This window comes from Pleurodeles waltl, chromosome 11, assembly GCF_031143425.1.
Source record: "Pleurodeles waltl isolate 20211129_DDA chromosome 11, aPleWal1.hap1.20221129, whole genome shotgun sequence".
Lineage (NCBI taxonomy): Eukaryota > Metazoa > Chordata > Amphibia > Caudata > Salamandridae > Pleurodeles > Pleurodeles waltl.
The window spans coordinates 708,794,234-708,818,245 of NC_090450.1; the positions used below are offsets into that span (position 1 = coordinate 708,794,234).

At 43.7% G+C, this 24,012-nt stretch overlaps 1 protein-coding gene across 4 annotated transcripts in view; it reads left to right on the plus strand.

The window, feature by feature from the left end:
• Positions 1–24,012, plus strand: part of LOC138266027 (PH and SEC7 domain-containing protein 4-like) — a 257,026-nt gene that overhangs the window by 141,859 nt on the left and 91,155 nt on the right. For all 4 annotated transcript variants that reach the window (XM_069214335.1, XM_069214338.1, XM_069214336.1 and 1 more), the window contains one exon: positions 22,087–22,199. In XM_069214335.1, coding sequence (XP_069070436.1) covers positions 22,087–22,199 — 113 coding nt within the window. The remainder of the gene's footprint in view (positions 1–22,086; positions 22,200–24,012) is intronic.

The window sequence follows — 24,012 nt, forward strand, 5'->3', positions numbered from 1 at the left end:
GCTGCAGTGAAACCCCAGGAAAGGCATTTTGGCAGTACCAGGGTCTGTGCTACAGACCACTGGGATCATGGGATTGTGCCAACTATGCCAGGATGGCATAGAGGGGGCAATTCCATGATCATAGACATGTTACATGGCCATATTCGGAGTTACCATTGTGAAGCTACATATAGGTAATGACCTATATGTAGTGCACGCGTGTAATGGTGTCCCCGCACTCACAAAGTCCGGGGAATTGGCCCTGAACAATGTGGGGACACCTTGGCTAGTGCCAGGGTGCCCTCACACTAAGTAACTTTGCACCTAACCTTTACCAGGTAAAGGTTAGACATATAGGTGACTTATAAGTTACTTAAGTGCAGTGTAAAATGGCTGTGAAATAACGTGGACGTTATTTCACTCAGGCTGCAGTGGCAGGCCTGTGTAAGAATTGTCAGCGCTCCCTATGGGTGGCAAAAGAAATGCTGCAGCCCATAGGGATCTCCTGGAACCCCAATACCCTGGGTACCTTAGTACCATATACTAGGGAATTATAAGGGTGTTCCAGTAAGCCAATGTAAATAGGTAAAATTGGTCACTAGCCTGTTAGTGACAATTTGAAAGAAATGAGAGAGCATAACCACTGAGGTTCTGATTAGCAGAGCCTCAGTGAGACAGTTAGTCACTACACAGGTAACACATTCAGGCACACTTATGAGCACTGGGGCCCTGGAGAACAGGGTCCCAGTGACACATACAACTAAAACAACATATATACAGTGAAAAAAGGGGGGTAACATGCCAGGCAAGATGGTACTTTCCTACAGTGATTAGGTCACTCAAACATAACCAGGTGGGTGTCATGCCCTACCGCGCATCCTGCAGTCACCTGCATACCCTGCCGCAGGTCATCTGGTTTTCCAGGTAAGCCCGAGAGAAGCTTTTACTGCTCTCCCTTGCTTCGGAGAAGGCCTTTGACCGTGTCTTATGCCCTATCTCATCTGCACCATTGCGTGATTCGATATTGGCCATGTTTAGCCAAATGGTCCGCTGCCTCTACCTTGATCAACTGTAACAACCTTTTTTCTGACCAGGTCTTCGTCACCTGGGGCACTTGGCAGGGTTGCCCCGATCACTCCTCCTCTTCCTCCTGGTGCTGGAGTCTTTTGACTGTGGCTGTTAAATTCTCAGTCCACATTTTGGGGATCCAGAGAGGAGTGGGGAAACTCAAACTTCTGCTGCATGCGGCGAAATCGTGATGACATTGGCCAGTCCTGGGGTATTGATTCCAGCTCTTATGAATCTTGTGGACTCCTTTGCATATTTTTCCAGGTATACGATTAGTTGGGCCAAGATGGAGGCACTGGCATTGACAAACCCCTCTTCCCCTCCACCCACACCACAGAACACCCTTAGGCTTGATTATAGGGGACATGATTCCCAAACGGATATTACTATGTGTGAGTCTCTCTACACGGGGTATGTCACACTATGGAGCAGGATAATCTTTGTCAACTCCTGGGCTTGACAAAATGAGCCTTTGCCAAATGGTAGGCCCTCCACCTATCCCTGAGGTGCAGGGTTCAGACAGTGAAAATGGTGACAACTTTGCAGTTTAATTATTTGTTTGGAATGCTCCCGTTCCATACACCAACTGGCCTTTTTCTGCAGCTTGTCTCCTTGGTCCACAAATATGTCTGGAGCTCTCTGGCTCCGAGGCTTGCCCCTGCCAAATTCTATGTTGCTACGTTCGTTGGGGAGTTCTGGCTTCCTTAATTTCGGTCCTATTAGAGGGCCCACCAGTTGTCTCAGATGGCGTACCACCTTCATCCTCACAGCAAATTTCCATTGTGGATCAGGATTGAGCGGAGCCTTTATTATGCTACCTCCAGTCTTACGGTCCCTTTCACAGGGCCACAGGTGTAACAGGATCCACATAACCCCATGCTGATGGAAATAAATGCAGTCTGGAAATCCACTTGTGCTCCCTTGAAAGAAGACAGCTTCTTACACCCAAGGCACTCCTGTGGCATAACAGCTCTTTCACGATTGATCGCCTACCGTATTGGCGTGGAGTGGTCCTGAGCAGGAATCTCAGAGATCGATCAGATTCTGATTGATGGTACCTTTTTATGAGTATAAGCGCTCCGTCCATGCTGTAATCTCTCTTTGGTCTTCAAACCACGCCCATGTCACGTCAGTCACTTACATTGGTTTGTGGGCTTGCCTTTTAAAATTCGCTTGCTTTCATTTGTGAAAGGCATGCATACATCATGCCCTTTCTGGTGTTTAGCCCACCTACACAGCACCAGTAAACTACTAAAAACATACGAGGCTCGATGTTTTCAGCCTGGGGTCCGGACTACTTTATATGTTTATTTTCCACGCAGCGCGCTGCATTTTTTTCTTTACAATGCTAATAGCTCTAACTCGAGCAAATGCGAGACCCGTTGCACTGAAAATGCTTGTTTCTTTTGTGAGCCTTGTTGCAGATTACTGTATACCACGCTCTCATTCCTGGTGCTTCCTCCAGTTCTGACATTGCCTCCCAATTACAAGACAGGACCTGGTCCCCCCTCCTCTCTCCACATATACCTGGTGCTCCGAAGAAAAACTGGTCTTTGGACTTTACAGACTACTGGTGTCTACATTGCTCTCTACATAGCTAGAACACATGCTTTGGACTCGCTGCCAGGACCGTTTTCTCCTTGACTATTCTCCAGAATGTTTGTCCTTCCTCCTGGCATTCTACAATAGGGAGACTAGAATGAAGTTTTGCTACTTCAAAATCTTGCAAAGCTGGCACTGGTCAATGGCTAGTCTAGAGAGGGCACGGCTGACACCTACTTTGGACTGCCGGTGCTCTTAGGCCCCGAAATGTGACACTCTTCACATCCTTTGGTCCTGCCTGGTGCTCACGTTTTTTTGCGCTGGGGTTGATCGCTTCTGAGTGATACACTTGTCCTCGCCACCCCACTTCTGACTCTTCTGACGATACTTCACAACACAAGGGACCTACGGGCACTTAACCCCCACAATGTTCGTTGGGCGGCTTCTCTACTGACAGCTGCTAAGCTGTGCATCCTTCGCCGGTGGTCCACCCTGACTGTTCCTGCCCGGGAGGACTGTCTTGAAAGTGTGGTGACCGCGACGGCACATGAACCTCTGATTTACCAACCGAATGACCATCAGCATTTGTTTACGGGCATCTGGGCCCCCCTCCTCCTGTCCCTCCCACACCTTCCCGGTTACTGCCCGCTCTCTTGTTTCCATCCTCCTACCTGGCTCCTCGATGGCCCTGCCACGCAGTCACCTTTTCCTAGACCTCTCTTCCCACCATACTGCTGTCTCCTTGCTGTGGCACTGTGTTAACACTTGTACAATATGCAATTAATTGCACAAACGGACTAGCATCAGCCCTTTAATGCATATTTAACATTGTCAATATATATTAATAAAGAGCTCTGCATGTGACAATAATAAAAATAGTGTTTATAAATGCACTTCTTGTCTCGCTTTTTCTTGTGCTACTATTACCTAGTTTCTTAATTTTCTCTGTATTGACTTTAGAAGGGTGAGATGCCGGTAACCTTGCATGGATTCTAACTCAGCACTTATAAGTCACACCAGAATGTAAGCAGCTTACTTTTTACGTGCTGACCGATCTTGCTGAGTGTGGTAGCCATAACAGTATATAGTATCAGCCATTGGGTCATGATGAAGTTGATCAACACAAGACCTTCTGGAATTATATTTAAAAATATCAACTATTAACGTCATGGCAAAAATAATTCTCATTTACAAAGTAAAGGGGTGAGAGGTCATCTACCTGTTTCTTCCTCCTCCCAACATATCCAATTACACTTCAAAAAGATCTGGCTCCTTATAATTGTGTTCCATTTCCCTTAGGCAGAATTTCCTATGCGAACTGCAAGGCCCTCACCCAAATCAAAATGTGGAATGCTTCATCATCAGGCCTCCCACACCCTGGACCCAAATGTGTCCAAGGTGGGCTCTACCAATATGAGTGGGAGAAAGTGTATTTTTAAAGTTCTTACTTGCAGAGTTGTCACTCCACACCAACCCGTTATAAAATGCGTAAGCTGTTAAAACTACCTAGCACTATACTAAAATTATTTTATCTTTGGATGTCCTAATATGATTAAAAACGAAAAATTGGATGTTAACATGGGATGTTAATTACCCTACCTTCCTGTGTTCCTGGTCAACATGTTTCTGTGGTCTTCTAAATACCCTAACGGTTGGCGGCCTTCATCTGGACCTAAAGTCTCTGGTTCACTCAGTGATACTCCATCAGTAGAGATTGCATTTTGTTCATCCTACTGTGCTTTATGAGATAGTCAAAGACCCAATAATGTGAGTGAATAGGCCTACTCACTCACATAAATGTGTTTAGTTATATATGTTACATATTTATGTTTTGTATATTTATGTTTTTTTTATTGTGAGTTTTGATTTATTTTATATTATTTTCTTTCTGTTTGTCATTTTCCCTGCAGAGCAATGATCTCTGGAGCACAATAATGTGAGGAAAAATAATTTACATTTTAGACATTGTTTTTTACATAAGCTCTAGATGTAGGGATTTCTGACTTTATTAATCTTTGGCTGTCCCATATAGAACAGAGGAATGAACAAAAAGAAATCAAGTAACCAACAGAAATAGAATTTCCAACTGTCAGCAACAAAGCACAAGAAAGCAAATAGTCTTATTTTCCTGCCCGAGTTACACCGCACAGGGCCCCTGGGACGTCCTCAAAGGGGGCAACATAGTAAAGATATGCAACACAGTCCAGGTCTTACAGCATGTAAAGAGCAAGGACCTGGAATGTATATACAGCCTTCACACCACCCAACAAGGCTGATTCAAATGAGAGCATGGAGGTGCACTTCTGCAATCCCAAAATTGTGCAGTCAGTAGTGGGCAAGGTGAAAAAGCTTGAAGACCAGGGGATCGACCCGATGAAAATCGAGCTTTAAGAAATAACCATCATTTTTAAACCCGCTTGGGAGAAAGGAAGTGGATGGAAGGGGCTCTCCTGCAGACAATTGGCCTTCAAATAAGGGCTCACTGCCACTCAATGCCAAGTGACCGACGTCCAACTTTTCCAGGCCTACAAGTGAGTTGATTATGGCGATTGCCTCTGGTCATCTAGGTACATGGCACTGCAGGATCCCCACTCCACAATACGAGAGGATGAGCTGGCCAGTAGATTGCCAACAATAGTCCTGACACAGCCAGAAGAAAAAGGGCTAAACTTCGAGCATCAATTCTGGGGGAAATTCAGTAAGTTCAAAGCAGGTGTCTCCAACCTTTTCTGTAGGAAAAAAACTACTTATGTTCAATGAAAATCATCCAGAGCTACGAGTATTAGAATTTTAATTCTGACCACAACAGACAAGTTTACATTTTTGTTTTGACTATACCCTTTTCAGTTTTTGTAGGCTGGGCTGCATACAGGAGAGCTACTTATGGGTAGCTCAAGGGTTAATAGTAGCTCTCAAGCTACTCGTTGGAGACACCTGGTTCAAAGCAACACCCAATCAATGTCTTCAGCTACTAAATTAATCTCTTGGAATATAGCAGGTGCCAGCAAATTGGCCCAGGACCAGAGCTTGGAACAGCTTTTGCACAACTTCAACATAATCTGCCTCCAAGAAACCTGGGGCAAAGCCAAGAACACACTCCCTGGCTATCTGGAATTTACAAATCTAGCAGAAAAGGCAAAGACCAAAGGGCTCTCCTAAGGCGGCTTATCAAATTACATAACAGCCAGCAACATTTTTAATGTGAACCAACTAGATTTAAAGATCAACCACATGCCGGCAATAATAATTACAAACTGGAACTGAGGATCATGGGTATCCTCACTCATAATAGTCAAAATTGATATAAATCCTAACACTATTCAGAAACAAAATCTAATTACAGCTACTAGAATTAATAGCTACCCACAGGGACATACCGTGGATTATCAAAGGGGATTTCAAACTAACCCTGGCAGACTATTACAAGAGAAGCTCTAGAAAAAGAGTCCAAGACATGAAGTCGGAAATTCCAATGCAGGTATCACAATTTATGAACATTAAAAGGGATCACATCCTCCTGTGTGTCCTGGAAGCTGAAGTTGAGGGTCATCAATGGCAGAACCCCCTCTGTCACCACAATTGCAGTGACACATAAGTTAAGGAATTCTGAATCGACTTTGGATTATACCTTCACATCTTCCTCTATATTCCATGACATTCAGAGCTTTCACATAGAGGTTAGAAGCAAAAGTGATCATCATGCACAGATTATGAAAATATCAAACAACAACCAGCACACGGACCACATGAAAAATCTTAGTTCCCTAGATCCAGAAAGCCACTGGCAGCGAATAAGATGAACCAACGTATCCTTGAAAAAAATATGAGAAATGGAAAACAAGTCTACCAACTGAGCAAGGGGAAGAATCAGATGGGAGGCTTTGCAGGTATAACTGTAAGAAAAAGGTGGGTGCACAGCAATGGAATTTCCACAAGCAGGGGATATATGAATAGAAATGATTCAACCATGCCTTAACGCAACAGAGGAAGCAAGCTAGAAACCTGAAATCTCAATGTATAGCAGATGCCTACCCCAAATTTTTCCATTAAATAAGAAAAGTGTACAAAAAGGCAGTATGGAGGCCAAACAAGCCTATATGGAACAGGAGTGGATAAGTATCTAGGAGGCTTGTAAGTCAGAGGACAACAAGTAGCTGTGGTCCATAATAAACCAGCAAGAGTGAGGGCCTGCAGGAGCATTAGGAAACACAGTGCCCGAAGAAAAGTGGGTAGAGCACATGTCTAAATTATACCAGAACACAAATAGAAACACATTTTCCACAAGTACATCCTGTGTACTTCCATGCCTACATTTTACCAAGCAAAAGATTGAAGCAAAACTATTTGCCTGCAGAAGCAACGGGACCCCGGGCCCAAACTGCCTTCCAACAGCACTATTTAAAAACAGTTGAGTGTTCCGGAGTAGTCATCAGGCAAATTATACAACACCTGCCTAAGAGAAAACAGGGTTCCAGACTCAAGAAAAGGGGCATTTGTACATCCTATCTATAAGAAAGGCCCATATGCAAACCCAGATAGTTACTGCATGATCGCATTCCTCAATACTGACCCAAAAATATTTGCAGGCCTGCTTCTTGAGGAACTAGAATCCTGGGCAACAAAATCAGATTTAATAACCTTAAACCAAAGGGGCTTCCGTCCAGCATCGAACACCATTGACTTGACAGCTCTGGCTATGCTTACAGAAAAGTACACAAAGAAAATAATTTCCGTATATACTTGCCTTGCAGACCTTACTAAAGCATTTGATTTAGTCAACTGAAGCCTCATATGGAGAAAACTAGTTGAATAAACCATCCCTCCGAACCTGCTAGGAGGAATACAACTCCTATACTCAGGCAACTAGACCAGAGTTACCCTTGGTTATAACAAGGGCTTAACAACTAGAATTCAGATACAGGTATAAAACAAGAGTGTGTGTTGGCCATTACTTTATTTAATTTATACTTAGCAGATTTATGTGCCCAACCAGATTCCATCCGTTCTCATCCACCAATGCTAGGCCAACAACCAAAAACCTCACTATTATACGTAGATGATATTGTCTTATTGGATCTCTTGGGCATAGGCCTGCAAACTTTGCTAACCTCTTTGTGTCCATACTATTCGACTAGCGAGTTGACCACAGACTTTGAGAAAACAAAGGTATCATCTTTGGCAAAATGATAATCATGAGGAAGACTTGGTACTGTGGGGGAAGCCCAGTGGGCAGAACCGGAAACTATAAGTACTTAGGTATATGGCTGTAAGAACGCTGGTCCCGTTGCCTGCCCCTAAACATACTGAAAGCAAGGGTGGCATGAAACATTGCAGCACTCCAGTCTCTGGCAAGTAAATTGAAAAGTTCAACTTGGCAGCCACTACTAACAGGGATAAAGGTGAAGTTTCTCTCAACGCTGGCATACAACCTGGAAATTTTCCCTGGAAAATTTGCTAAGTTCTTGAATATGGCACAGGGCTAAGTTTTCCGCTTCATCTTTCACCTGCCGCAAAGCGCCTCACCTCGCCTTTCATCAAAAATGCATAGTTAATGAGCAGTGAAAAACAAACACATTTAGAGCATTACTGCGGCAAGCAAGGTGTGCAACCGAGTGCAAACACCTACAGAACAGTACAGAACAGTTTTGGCATACCCACTTACCTTACCAGTCATTCAAGTAAGCTTCTGAACAAACAAATCAGGCAGATTTCCTGGTGTGAAGACAAGGCCAAATTCTGGTTGGTCAATCATGCATGGATGACCATCAACACCTACAAGGCACCGATCGCAAGTACTCCAAGTCAGACTTGGGTTTCTACCATCAGTCTATGCTCTTCCAAATTGGTACCAGCCAATGGAGAACAAGGATTGCAAGCTTTGTCAACACCCCCGGGAAGACTTTCTCCATGTTCTAAGCTTTTGCCCAGTTTTACTGCCTTGGCGCAAAATGTATCTCCGAAACATCCTTAATTCAGATGGCATTAGATGTTGTCACCAAGGAATTTTGTCCTGTATGAAAGGTTTGACATAGCAAACCGTGGGGTGTTTTGCAAAAGTTCAATTACAATTGGAGTTACTTATTAAACACACAAATTTGAGGGAACACAGTGGAGTCAGCATATATGCTGCCTCCATGATCAGGTACCCGTATTCGGGCCGAAAGCCCTGTACTTTCAAAATTGACAGATTTCACACACATCATACAATTTGCCAAACACTATCAGAACGCTGAATCTAAGTCTGCCGAGGACCACTAGGTCTTTGAATGTGTATAAAGGCTTTGGTTCAGAACTGCTTATCAAACTGAAAATGAGGAACATGCATTTTTGATTATTTTAGCTCCTGTCAGTAACACCCATGATCAAACCAGCAACCTTCAGCCATCCCACTTTCAACTTATGTTTCACATTATATAGCTGCCTTCATTTGTTGGACCAGAACTTTGATAATGCAGATAAACTGCACTTCAGGAACTTGCCCTGTCATAATGAACAATGATGAAAGGCAAATGAAGGTAGGATTTCAGAATACATGTTTAATCCTCCTGGTGCTCGGACTGACGTCGGTGAGGCGACACATATCATTTTGTTGCACACCGCCCTAAGCTGAAGTATGGCACTTTTGCACTTTTGTTGGACCTGGATTCGGAAATTACTAATGAGTCGTATTTTCACTTTTTACAGTCCTTTAATTAAAGTCAGTGCATGGTATTTTAGATATTGGTGTTTTAGGCCATTATGGGGATTTTTATTTCTTTTCTTTTTTCTTATGCTCTGTGTCTTCTATTTTCTGATGCACTGGTTACGCTTCTTCTTTACTACTAACTTGCAGTGGTTTTTATTAGTCGTGCAAATAAAGTTTATTATTATTTCTAGATCTGGATTTTTCCCAAATACAAAAAACTTGCCAGTTCTAAAAGCAGAGCTGGATTATGTTTCCAGAATACTTCCATCGGCATGTGGACTCTGACAGGCATCTGGTTACTTGTGCAGTGCTGAGTTTATACCATGCTTAGGGTCACGGAAGGACGTGCTACTCAAGGACTGAAATGTCAAAGTACACAAGGAATATTTTTATGATTTATCATGTTTGGAAATAATGCGTATTTATTGTACAGATATTAAAACCCATTACAATTTAAAACCAATACCTCAGTCAGTTACAACAACACAAAAACACCCACTTCATGATACATGCCCAATTTGAAAGCCCCATATTGTCATTAAAACACAGTTCTAATACCAAACAATATGGTCACAATAAAAACTCAATTACATTAACTACGCACACATGGGAGCAGCAGAAAGTTCACAAGCACAAAAGGGCAATACATTTGCATCAAGAGGGTACATTTTAATAATAATGAAAGTTCCAGATTATACATTTCGAACAGTAAGAGAATAAAGAAACATATTGCACATATTAATTCCAAAAACAACTACATGAGTCCTTAAAGTGCTTGCATGCCTACTGTGTTCCAGCTCCCAAAGAAGGTAAACACATTTGCATTCAAGTGCACATATGCATTGCTGAAACAACTGCATGAATCCTTAAAGTGCTTGCGTGCTTTAGTTAATCCATCAATAAGGCGGCAACAATAAAAATCGGAAACTCATGTACTTTGCAAGAAACATTACCCTATAAAAACCAAAGGAGCAAAGGAAATTTACATAGGGCCTTAGACACTGCTCGTAGTGCCCCTAGTAAGCTTAATTAGTGTAACAATAAGTGTAACAATAACAAATTTGGTCAGTGAAACATTCAACATCATATTATCTGGAGTCAAAGACGTTATTATAGCCTGCCGACAGGAGCGGACCCCCAGTTCATTCCACTTACCCTGCAGCAGCGATCTACGCTCCTTCAACAGAGCTGGGCACAAACATACCACATGTTCGAGAGATTCCTCCCAGCTTTACACTATACTTCAAAAAAGCCCGGTCTCCCAACCTAAGGGCCATCAATTTCTCTTTCATATAATTACCATAAGAACATGAAAAATAGCCAGCCGGGGAAGCTAGCTGTTAAGTACTAATTACTGTCCAAGCGTGCTTACGTTTAGCAAGAAGGGCTCTGTCGGAGTGGAAGGACCATAGCTGCACACTCTTTTTAATGCCGATTTTAAATAGTGACTAAGATGGGTTGTTAGCCCAAAGATCCTCTACTCAGTAACCGCCTACAATCATCTAAAAAGCAAGTGTGTGACCTTTTTATCTCAGTGGAACTAATTTCAAGCCATAAAAATGACTCCAGACTGCCGTCTTTTGCCCTCTGTAACTTATGACACAATTTCAGGAAGGCAGCAGCACTTACTGCCCGCTGTTCTCTCCGAATTCAAGCCGAACCTGGGCAGGAGATGATTTTGGTAGGTGAAATACCAATAAATCTTTGTAACCAAGCTAATTAGCATACAACTGTCTCTATCCAACATCATTTCCTGGCCATAAGTCAGCAAGGATGTGATCTTTGCTCTCATGACTTCTAGCAGTGGTGACAAATTTGGTCCCCTAATAGATTTAAATAGTTTCGAGAGATACACCTGCAAGGCCAATGCTTTTACTTTGACCTCTTTTCTCTACTTTACAAAGTTGCCCTTGGTATCAATATGCACCCCTAAATATTTATAACAATGGTCTGAAGTGATTTTATTACTGTTATAATACCAGCTACCTCCCAAAAGTATTTTTCTGCCAAAAGGGACCACCTTTGTTTTTAACAAATTCACTTCCACCTTATTGGAAGCTGTATGGAGTGATAGCTGGTTAAGCAGCTGCTGTAAGCCTACCTTTGGGTGGCTAAACATTCCCAGATCATCAGCGGAAAGCAAGCGACTGATGCGTAGACCACTGATTTTGGGGGGAGTGGCAATTAATAGTATCAGGAAGAATTGACAGATCCGCAATAAAAAGATTGAAAAGCAAGGGACCAAGCACACACCCCTGCTTTACTCCACAGACTGTGGGGATTTTTCTCCAGAGGGAGTGGCCACCTCCAAGTTTAATGAGGACCCAAGTGTCAGTATGCAACTCAATTATAGCCCCCAAGAGCACAGGTGATATTCTCCATTTTTGTAATTTGGTCCACGCAGTCCCCCTAGGGACCCGATCAAACACTGCCTTAAAATCACAAAACATCAATCAAATCAAATCAAATCAAATCATTAACATTTATAAAGCGCGCTACTCACCCGTGCGGGTCTCAAGGCGCTAGGGGGGAAATGGGGGGTTATCGCTGCTCGAACAGCCAAGTCTTTAGGAGTCTCCGGAAAGCGGAGTGGTCCTGGGTGGTCCTGAGGCTGGTGGGGAGGGAGTTCCAGGTCTTGGCCGCCAGGAAGGAGAAAGATCTCCCACCCGCCGTGGAGCGGCGGGTGCGAGGGACGGCAGCAAGTGCGAGGCCAGCGGAGCGGAGGGGGCGGGTGGGGACGTAGAAGCTGAGGCGTCTGTTGAGGTATTCCGGTCCCTTGTTGTGGAGGGCTTTGTGTGCGTGGGTGAGAAGACGGAAGGTGATCCTTTTGCTGACTGGGAGCCAATGCATGTGTCTCAGGTGTGATCACGATCAATGAAGCACAGAGCGTGATAACATTACCTCATCCATCGAAAACAGACAGAGCAATTAAATTGGTTGATGTACCAGATTCAGCAATAAACCCCGTTTGACATATAGAAGACTTGTGAACTTGGGCTGAGCTGAAGGGGTTAATTCCAACAGGAGACTAGCGTAATATTTAGCATCATTATCGAGTAATGCTATTAGCCTATAGATGGCTGGGTACGACCTAGAGTAGCCTTTATGTAATGGATGAATTATAGCACCACACCACGACTCAGGAAGTCTGGAGGACTTCACACAATAGTCAAAGAGGTTTGTAAGCCGACATGCCCAAAAGGTTATATCCTGCTTAAACAGAACTTATGGGAGGCCATTGGGGCCTGGTGCCCCATCTCGTATTGCCCTGGAGATAATACAGCAAAGTTGATGCAAAGAAGGAATCCTGGCTTCAGATTCAAAATGCAAGGTGTAAGTGTGAAAGTTTGGACAGCACTGCAATGGGACTGTGCGCCCCCGATCCAGACGATAGTCTTCAAGCTTGCTTACAGAAAAGTGGCTGGCCAAGAAAGATGCCCATTCTCCTACCGAGATGTTAATGCTACCACACCCCCTTTGTCCATTTGCTGATTTATAAGAAAGGGACCAAGATTTTCATGAGTTCGAGCCCTTACTGGAAGAGACAAGTTTTGCCCAGAAAAGGTTGGAGCATCTCCGTTTCTCCACATAAATGGCCTTGCTGTTGTAAGCCTTCTCCATTTCCTTAAATACAGTCAATACAACTTTTGAGTCTGGATTCTTACGGGTTACCCTAGCAGCTTTATTACACGCTTTCTTTAACCCTTGTATCTCCCTCAAGGTGGTAAACTGTGTGGTTGAAATAGAATTATTAAATGGTTGATGAAATATTGACCATAGAGTGTAGGCGAGGTTGGGCCATAACTTAATTGGAGACATGTTGCTAGCTTTGTCAGAGTCAAAATATTTAACACATTCAGCCATTGCTACATCACTAGTGGTAGAGCTCCATTATATACACTTTAAAGTCTCAATACATGCTCTGCCACTGACAGCCTGAGCCACAGCATGATGATGGAGGCTAGATTTTATAACAATAGTCTGGGGGTGATGGTCACTCTCGGCCCAAGGGGATACTAGAATGTTTTCAATAAAAGGGAACATTTCTACATTACAAATGATGCAGTCCAAGAAGGAATGTGTCCACCCATCAGATCTCGTCCAGCTCAGAGGGATGTCTTGGGGTAAACGGCGGTTCAGTACTTTATATCCCATGCTGTTTAAATGCAGCTCAACATATTCACCCAAGGAGCTGTGAGGGAATCCCATTGGCTTGGACTGTTCAGGCACCAACAGATGATTGCAAAGATCAGGTCCCTGAAGAACGTCAGTGGACTCTTGGAACAAATCTGTTTTAAAGCCCCCTGTTACCAAAGTGTCAGCATAAGGCTGAGCACTAACTAGGCCACCGAAAATTTGAATCCGGAGGTTAAACTTCCCCCTTTTTTTCCTTTGCTCCGAGGTTGGAGTAAACATTTATCAAAAATAGGGTTTGCTGCAATCTCCAGTTACTGATCTTAATGCCTTGTACCTAGTTCTCCTCTGGGATAAGAGGTGTGATTCACCCTTTCAATTTAACAGCAACATAAATGGATAACCCACCCCTAGCTCTACCACTTTTATACTCTTGGGAGGCAGCTTTCCAGAATTCTAGCTACCCTGGTAGCAGACAACTTGTCTGCGCCAAAGTTTCCTGCAGAATAATTATTTCATAGTAATTTAGAAATAAAAACGTCCACAGATTTATCTTCTGAGCAACACCATTGATGTTCCAAGAACATAATGTCAGAGATTCGTAGTTCAGCATTAAGGGCGCCTCCGAAAAAAAATAATTTGGGCTGCCAATGGATTAAGGCTGCGGGCAACCAATCCCAGTTTGACCCCAAAGAGTTACCAGCTTCAGTTCTTCCTGTGCTGTTATGTGTGATGGAACTACCCTGAGCACCTTTCAGGATTGAATATGGCTTCAACTCGTAAGGGGCTTTTGGACTTAATGAATCGAACAGCAATGAGGGATAACCAGGATTCTTGAAGGGGCTGATCGTAAAGCCCCACAAAAAAAATATATCTTCTCTGGCCAAAATTGACAGTCCTGGGGCAACACAGACTAGTGTCACCACAGTGGCTTCTGCTGTCTGAGTGACCCTTAAAATAAGAAATTCAGTAGAGATGATATCACCGGATCCTATGCCACCCAAGTCCGGGATTGCCTTAAATAATTTTTAAATGTTCCCCCGTTCAGAATGTCATGAGCGCCTCTCATCGATATTCAGGATTGAAAATTAACTTTGTGGTTAAACACTCAGGGAAAGTCATTGGTTGACGGGCTGGTGGTCTTAGATGAGTCGGGCCCACCGGCCTAGAATCACCTTTAGATCCCTCTTGTCTCAGTTCCAGGCGATCAGCAAAAAAGGTCTTACCTTTATAGATTGAGTCTGCTTGGGGGGCAAACTACTTTGGTTCTTGGGAGACATCACAGACGAAACATTAACCCATGGTCTTACTACATCACAAATGATTGTTTCTCAAACCATAGTGTGTTTTGTTGACTCTTGTGGGGTATTTACATGGCTTTCTCCTTCCAAACTTATAGTGCCTGACGTCGCAGAGCCATTGATTTTACTTCGTGAGGGCCTCAGTGCCTCTTCTGATAGAGTTCCATCCCCCATAATTGGGTTATTGAATGGTAAATTTTGCATAATCTCGCTTGGTGGTTGTAGACCACCCAAACTAACCAAAGCTGAACCAGTTGGCGATGTCAGGGTTACAGACTCCTTTTGCTGCTGTAAATCGTGTTGGACCAATTGTTGACATTTATTTATATTTACAGGTAGAAAGGGGCTCAGCCTTTTTTTTCCACTGTTTACAGAGTCTTCTCCTTTTTCTCTTACATAATGTACGCTGTGCTAGTGGATCAACCACAGACAGAGATGATTTTGATGAGTCGCTTGTGGAACGCTAAGACGATAAGGGGGACTGAACTATATCTATAGGCTCAGGTCCAGAAGAATAAACCTTTTGACAGTCTGTTTTGATCGAAATATCTCGATGAAAAACTCCAACAACTTTGTGGTGGTTTGACTTCTTATTTTTTAAGCTCTTAATGAGAAGGAAATATTCGTTTTAATTTTTTCTGTACCAATTTGGAGTGATAACCCACATTCCCTGATGGAAGTGGTGGCTCTGAACGAGATGAAAACCTCTTAATTTCTTACAAAACTAAGCTTAGAAAAGTTGGAAGGGATGACAGGCATTCTATAATCGGGGAGCAAAAACAGGCCACTTAGACCAAGTTAGTGCTTGCTTGCGCTCTGACAATCAACTGATTAGTTAGTCCTTGCTTGCGCTCTGACAATCATCTAATTTAGATTTGTCTAATGTGCAGTTTATCCCCGCCACATATGTGGCTAATGTTGACTTGCACATCCAGTTTGTCAGAGTGCTGATTTAAAGCGAAAACAGTGGATTGTAAAGTTTGCAAAAACTGAGACCAAATGGGCCCACAAGAGTCAACTGCAGCATTGGTTGTGGCCTTGTAAGGCCAGTGAAGCTGTTTTTCCCTTAAAATCCGATACATCAATGACTCAACCCCTGGGCTACTTAATAGGTCAGTAATAGGTGGTAGCGTGGAAGAATGTACATAGGCTTGAATTTCAAATGCCCGGGGCCCTTTGCTATTGTCTCTGTGGCGCTGTTTAGCAAAGATGCACTCACGATACAGTGTGCAGGGCGCTATTGCCATCCACCTTTTTAGCAATAGGGGTTTTCTTAAAATAGGCCAGCAATGGTGACTCATGAACTCAACGCAGTACCAGACGATTAGGGCTTATTTGCAACATGATTCAAATACTTCAGGGACACTGTGCTTGACAGATTACCGTCTAGTGCAGAAATCTGAGAGACCACTGGCAAAATAGGGCTTATAATTGAGGATTGCTGCCCATTCTCCTGACCGACTATGGCTGGTCTCTGGCATTATACACAGTATCAACCAGCCAAAACAGCTGAACAAAATTCCACCAAATTTGGTTGGAGAGCTAGATCTTTACCAAAAATGCGTACCTTTTGTGATTTGGTGTAAATCAATTCAGTAGTTTTTGAGCTATTAGGATCAAAATCTATAAGTATCTAGAGACACAGGTGTACAGCAGGAACAGCAGATCAACAGATCTGATTAGCTGCTTCCTAACATCAACAAGTATCTTGAGCAGCCATTTTAGGACTCATGAGGCAGTCTCTATGTCCTGAAACTAACTTAAACTAAAACATGTGGGGGCAAGGTAGGGATACCCAGACCCCGAAGGCCTTTTGGAGGGGTTCAAGAGGTACCCCCGCTAAGGCCATAAACAGATTTTCAAACTGTATTGTAGTAAATTTTAAAAAAAAAAGGGTGTGCCTGTTCCATTTTCAGTAAGAATCCCCCTGATGTGGGCCAGGGCCCGGGAGCTGGGGGGTTGCGGATTACGCTTTTTAAAAAATGTGTGGGAAGTGGGCATGAGTGTTCCCCTCCCCAAGCAACTTATTGGTCCCAGGGACTCTATTTGCTGGGGCTTGCCATACTATTGATGGGGCCAAAGACCCCATTCTCAATGTCAGAGCAAAACGGGGAACCTCCCCTCACAAGGGGGAGCCACTATGCTAGAGAAACCCTGCCAGCATGAAGGGCAGGGAGAATGGGGATGCCGGCTAATGCGTCAGCAAAGAGCAGTGTCGGCTGGGTCGGAAGACCTCTTGGTGCCTCGAGTGGGATTGGGACTCCTCAATTGAAAAAAAAAAAAACATGTGATGCAAAGCTACATTTACAGTGAGCTGCGGGAGAAGCTTGCTGCTCTGATATTCACTGCTCCAGCAGGAGAGTGCCCCGTAATGCCCTGCAAGGGCTTCTTGGGCCTTTTTTCACTCTGTGGTCTCCCAAATAGGGGCAGGGAAACCACTAAGATACTGCTGACATGTTGTGAGGAGCTGCAGGAAGCACATCAGCCTCCTAGAAATTACAAAAACAAACTAACCATAAGTCTCCCAGGCCATTGAATTTATGACCCAGGCAGAGTTTTCATTATTTTCAAAGCAGTCCAGAGTTGGTCTTTTCTTCTAAATCTCACGAGTGCAGGGACCCCTTTTTGTATGGTTCTATGGCTGCATTTTGTGGGTATTAGAGGGTTAATAAAATGATAAAAAGGTTTAAACATATGTTAATGGATGTTTTAAATATAAATGCTATAATTTAAATAGTTTTGTGACAATTGTAATTATTAAACATTGTGATTTGTGTACGAATAGGGAATATATTGGATTACTGTAGGGACTTCTTATCAAAGCCAATAGGTCTGCTTTACATTTGTTGAAGTGGTAACTCCCTGAGTAAGCCAATCGGCCTTTCTTTTATATTTTGGTGTTCTGATCCTTTGACAAAGCCATTAGGTCTGCATGAGTTAAAATGGCACCTTTTATATTGTTACATTACAGTTAAAAAAACACAGAAATTCACTAAAAAAACAGAGCATTAATTGACGTTATAGTTAGGTATGTGTTGTAAAAAGCTGCAGGACATCATTGAGCTTGGTAACAAGATCTTACTTTACATGAGAAATTCACTAAAAAAAGAAACAAATGTTAAAGTGACGTTATACTTTATAGTATGGTATGGCAATAATATCTCTACATAACAAAATCCTTAGAAATTCACTGACAAAAATGTTTTTCTTTAAGCTCTTTGTTGTCATTTTCTCCCAACACAGAACAAACAAATGTGTACATGGTCCATAAGAAACGAGATAAGCATTTGAACTTTTGGCGCAATATAGGTGTACGACTTAAAACATGCAGTGAATCATACATTGAGGCACATCATGGTGACGCATAGCTTAAAACAGAGTCCCTCAGTAGTCTTGTCCTCACACTGTACTGCTTATTTCCCCTTCCCCTGTCCAACCGAGCTCCCTCAATCTCATAACCACTCTCATCCGACTCCCTTCTTTTTCTATGAAGTGTTCACATAGCTCTCCCAAGCTTTCAGGTCTGCCTGCAATTTGTCATCCTTTCTCCCATGCCTGAGATGTAATTCCTCGGCCAGGGATCACTCCGAGAAGTCCCAGGCCAACGAAGCCTCACCACGCACCCCCACTCCCATCCAAGCGATGGCGACCAGCCCCTGGGCCAACACCAAGGCCAACTGCAGAAAGTGATATGACATCTTACACTTCCTAGGCTTAGGTATATTACCGAACAAGCATTGTTGTGGCATCAGATCACATTGCAAAGTTGTGGTCCTGTGCAATCTGTCCACCACCTTGGACCAGAAGGACTCCTCCACCAGGCAGCTCCATGCCAAGTGCATAAAATCTGCCTCTAGGATCTTACATTGGGGGAAGGAAGAAGCCCAACTGTAATGAAAGTAGATGTGTTTGCCATTGACTTTGTGTTGCACCACTTTGCATATTAGTTGTTCAGTGTTCACCAGTTGCAGATTACATTTTGTATTCAGTTTAGCTGCCTATTGGCTTTATCGTGGTGTTAGACATTGCAGTTGAGACACTGCAGTTGAGCTGTGTTTCTCGACATGGTAAACTAAGCTTGTTTTTTCGTATTTTCTCTCACCGAACACGAACAGTTCATGATAAGAAAGTACATCTTTTTTTGTTTTCTTCAATGCAGGGAACAGTTCGGCCTTGGGAGGAGAGCCTTGAAAGGCTGTCCAGTTTTCAATGTTTTTCTTCCAACTCTGACCTATAGTAGCCAGCATGTTTGAATATTTCCATCTGAGAGGGGGGCGCTTCTAGAAGGTTCTTTCCATGGTTGTTTAAGCTATAAAAGAGGTTGCCCTGCTCAGTAGCAAGGGAATTTCCAAGACTTCGGTCAGGATTGGACGTCAAATGCCTGACACTTGTCCTGTGAGGGTGGATATCTCTTTCTCACAGTTGAATGGAGTTATCTTCTTGCTGGCATGAGAAAGATGAAGAGCTTGACAGGCCATACGGTGATGATTTTTTACTTTATCCTTTGCTTTGCAATTATGCTATAATATAATCACATATATTTGCTGTGTACATTGTAGCTGAGAATCATTTTGATGTATTTTCCTTTCATTGCTGTGACTATTTTTAAATGTGTGTTTTCAACCTACTAATCTCCTTCATTTTTTTAGGAGCCTTGCGGTGAAGTAATAATAAATGTCTTCTTTGAACTAAGAAGTGCATTCCAGAGATTTTTGTCAGCTCGGTTATTAGTAAAAGTAAAACACCAACCCACATCGTACCTGTGCAACTTTACTGGGGTGATATAAGTGTAATGTAAAAAACTGAAATGCATCAGATGAAAGTTAGCGTTGCTAGATACTGTTTTCAGTAGTGCACAAATCCTACCCCACTCCACGTCCTTGGAAGGTACACCCAAATCCTCCTGCTAGCTCCACCGCACCATCAGCTGTCCACCCATGCTATCTACCTGAAGCACTCTATGCATCTGGGATACTAGGTGGCAGTCTGCACCCATTGTCAACAGCGCCCCCAACACGCAGAGTCTGGAGGCGCTGCCAGAAAGGAGACCCAGACCTGTTTGACTTTCTCCGCCATGGTTGCATACTGCAAAAGTTGCTCAGCACCCAGGCCAAACTGTTGTTGCGTGCCCTGGAAGGAAATGGAGAACTCATTGGGATACAGGTCCCTCCCCACCTGCCACACCTAAAACATCGAGACCTCCTGCACTTGGCGAAACAGGGCCAGCACCCATAATGGGAGCCCCCTGTGGAACTGTGACCACACTCTGCTAGACTGCTGCACCCCTCAGGGCACTCTCAAGCCTGCCACCAGCATCTTTGGGAGATCACCATCCTCAACCAACCCCCTAGGATGCCTTTTTCCCAATTATCCCCTTAGCTAACCAACTGGCTGCATGTTGGAAATGGGATGCATAATGGTAATACTCCAGATTAGGGCCCCATCCAGGTAACCCCGCATCATGGTCATCCTGGCCCCCCTACTCCATATCCCTGCCCACAAGAGCGACCTGAGAAGGGCTTGCTGGAAGATCCCCACCCGGAGCAGGCACAGTGAGTTCAGAATAGTATATAGACACAGCAGCAGCAACACCATTTTGGCTCCTCTATTCTGCCCATGAGCGAGAGTGGAAGAGTGTTCCAGAATTTCACTGAACCGTGAAGCAAAATCAGAATGCACTCTACGTTATGCCGCTGTTGCTCCGCTTCAGTATGCACTACTATTACTCCAGGGTACCAGAACTGGCCTATTTCCAAACGCAGCCCTGGATCTGGGGAAGTTCACCCCCGGTACCCCCACCAGCGCAGCCAGTGGGAATAACAATGATGTTTTTCCCTATTGAGCCAAAGCAAGAAAGCTCACCAAAGTTGTCCAGTAGCCGCAACAGGACTGGTAAACGTTCCCTTGGGGCCATCAAGCAGACACATCATCATCATAGAGGGAGACTACATGCAAGCTGCATCCCAGCTTTATCCCCCAGTCGCAGCTAGGACAAACAGTTACAGCAACAAAGGACAAACAGTTACAGCAACAAAGGACAGCCTTGTCGGATCCCACGTTCATTGCTCCACCTATTCGAACAGAGCTCCCAACTCGGACCCGCGCTCCTGGCTCAGTGTACAACAGGCAGGTCAATGCCTGAAATCTCGAGCCAAATCTCATTGCCTCCATGACTCCCAGGAGGTACACCCAGTCCATGGTGTTGAAGGCCTTCTCGATATGGATGGAGCCCAAGGCCGCCTCTTCCTAGGCACCCTTCACCTCATGCCGTACATGTGTCAGACAGCACTAATCCCGGGTTTGTACTCCACCCAGGGAGGGAGCCGAATTGATCAGGGTGGACCAGCCCACATATTACTGGATGTAGACGGTTGGCCAGTACTTTACACAGAATCTTGATGTCAGAATTAATCTTTGTCGGTCGACGATGCGCTGCAGGGTCTGACCCTTCCTTCCTTGGTTTGAGCATCATGCAACTGAGACCTTCTCAGATCTCAGTAACTAGAACTGGCGCCCTCGCCTTGCTGTGCTTATTACCTCAGATATCACATCACTTATGACGTGGTCTATGTCATTGTTGATAACATCAGCGCGACATCTGAAATTACATCATTGATGACAATACTTTGCATGGCGGGGGCACAAGTTATAGTTACCTCAGATAACTATGGAGGGTGAATATCAGTGCTTTTTATTTTAAATAGTTATGTTTAAACTGAGCTTGTGACCTAACTATAACATCATATATATATATATATGTGTGTGTGTGTGTTAATTTACAACACACGTATATCTTGAAAATAAATTGCTTGCCTGTGTAGTTATTTCTGACCCTTCATTGGGAAAAAAATTATCCTCAGATAGTGAACATACAATGTAGTGGAAAAATATCCCATTCCGGATTTCTACTCTGATATAAGTTTAAAACCAGTGTTTGAATACCTCTAATGAACTGCATCAGTGGCTCCTTTGATAAAATGTGTCTTGGCTAAATCCTTTTGCCTTATGTTGGGTTTAGGAAAATGGTATTGATGTTCCGAGATACCAGCAGTCAATTATGCAGTTTCTCTATATCTAGCAGTGGTAACTAATGCCCAGTTGTTAAAAAAAAATATTTAAAAAAGTTGGTCGCTCTTGGTAGTAGCTTTGTTGGCTGGCTTCAGGGAAATTTACTGACAAGCTACTTCTTCCAAAACCTGGGAGAGTGGAATACCAGGCCTAACGACCTCAGGCACAGTGGCTTTTTGACAAATGTCCTGGTTACCTGACATAGCAGGCCATTCTCCTATAATGTTTTGAAGTTCCACTTGGAATTTTGCAGGTATGTTCTGGGTCTGTAAAGGATATTGTGCTGAATTCTATTTCCTCCACCCTCAGGTCACTTCTGAAGGTCCTGGTGCTGACTGGAGAAACTCAAGAGAGAGAGCGTGTTCTGCAGCAGTTCTCTCATCGGTACTATGTCTGCAATCCCGAGGTCTTCAGTTCAGCAGGTGAGCACATGTACGGCAGGGTCTACTTGGAATGCTTTCTTGGCTCATCACCCTGACCCGCCTTGTCTTACCTTCTCCTCCTCCCAGTACAGTAGCTGTGCCCTATACTTTTGCTGTACATGTGTTCCCTGCTTTTTCTATCCCCATTGAGTCTCCAAGGATCCCTCATTCTGTGACCCCCAGCCCCCTTTCGCCTCTATTAGATCCATTTCCTATCCTTCTGCTCACCCTTTGTTGTAGCTTCGAGCCCTTCTTTTTTCACCTCAAAGGCCTCTTTACCCTAGAGACCCAGACCCCTTTCTTGCCTATGAGCCTCTTGTTTACTGCGATCCACTTTTCCTAATGATCTTTGCTGCTATACACTTGAAGCAAGGAGACTCTCCCCGTGGAAATCTATAATTTACCATCTTCAGGTGAGTACATGCCTTAAAAGGTGTTCCCTGATTTTCTCCTCTTCAAACGGGGTTTCACAGCAGCTCCTTTATAACAGGACTTTCTCTGTTGTTCCTCTTAAAATTCCTTGAAAGACAGGCACTCGCAACGTTTTGCTCATCACTAAACGCTATTAAATGCTGATTTTTTTGCCTGGTGTCATGAGCCACCTGCTTTTCCTTTCCAAGAGTATCTCCATAACTGCAGACATAATTGGATTGTCCTGCCTCAAATGCATTTATATCCGAGGTCATGTGAAGCACTGTATACCACTGACAGCAGATTCATAACACTGTTTTATAAATGGGACAGGGATTGCAAGTGAATCAGTGATGAGGGCGGATAAGACCAAATAAGGCAATTGTCCAATGTATCCTTGGGTATTGTGGTGCAATTATGGTGTACATTTGTTGTCTGGAAGTCTTCCTTGAAAGTTGTGGGTGACTGTCGGGATTACATCGCCTGACTTGCCAAGGCTGACAGCCGGTTTAACGAGCTGAAAGGCTGAAGTAGACTCCTTCCTTATTGTATGCTGCTCAGAAAGAGAGAGTCATCTAACCCTTGCGGAATCCAAGGAAGCATTTCCTAGTCTCAGTTATGAAGGGGGTAACCCCAGTGATGATCCTATGTATTAAGAGAGTCCTTCACATTCTTTCAGATGGCTGTAGGTACAGACTACCTAACCTTGGGCCTTATGACAGTGACAAATTGTATTGTGTGATTACTTAAAATCACTACAATATTTGTGGAAATATGAAATGTCATGCTAAAAAGCGCATTATCGCAAAAATTATATATCTCCTAGGGCACATTCAAGTGCTGGCACCTATTAAAATAAACGATGTTAGCATCAGTGAAAAGCAGCACAAGGTAATGCCGGTCATAGTGACGTCAAAGATACAACTGGAAGATAAGTTCAAAGTTATGTTCACCAGATTGTGGCCAGTTACACTCGAGTGCAAAATCTAAAATATAACATCTAGAGGGCAACGACATATGAAGCGCAGACAGCAATGAAAGTCTTTAGTATAAACGTGCAAGCCACTTTATCAAAGTGCGCTAATTTGTGCAAGGTCTTTGTGTGTACTGCTAGGGCTGTTGGCCATTCTTACCCTTCAACAGATAGCAGGCTTGCTATATGAATTTATCGAATTTGGACATATCAGTAACTGATTCCAGAGTACATAAGAGAGAAACAGCCTCTTTGACCGAGCGGCTGCCCTGTTGCAGGAAGATAGGCCTCAGTAAGGTTCGGCGAGCGTGTAACAATGCCGCTCAGCAAAGTAATATGTACGCCAGTAATTCCCTTCTATAATTCCACAGTCTGCAGTGAATGATGGTTTCAAGGGATCTCCAGGTTGGAGTCAGTTCTCTAAGTGGG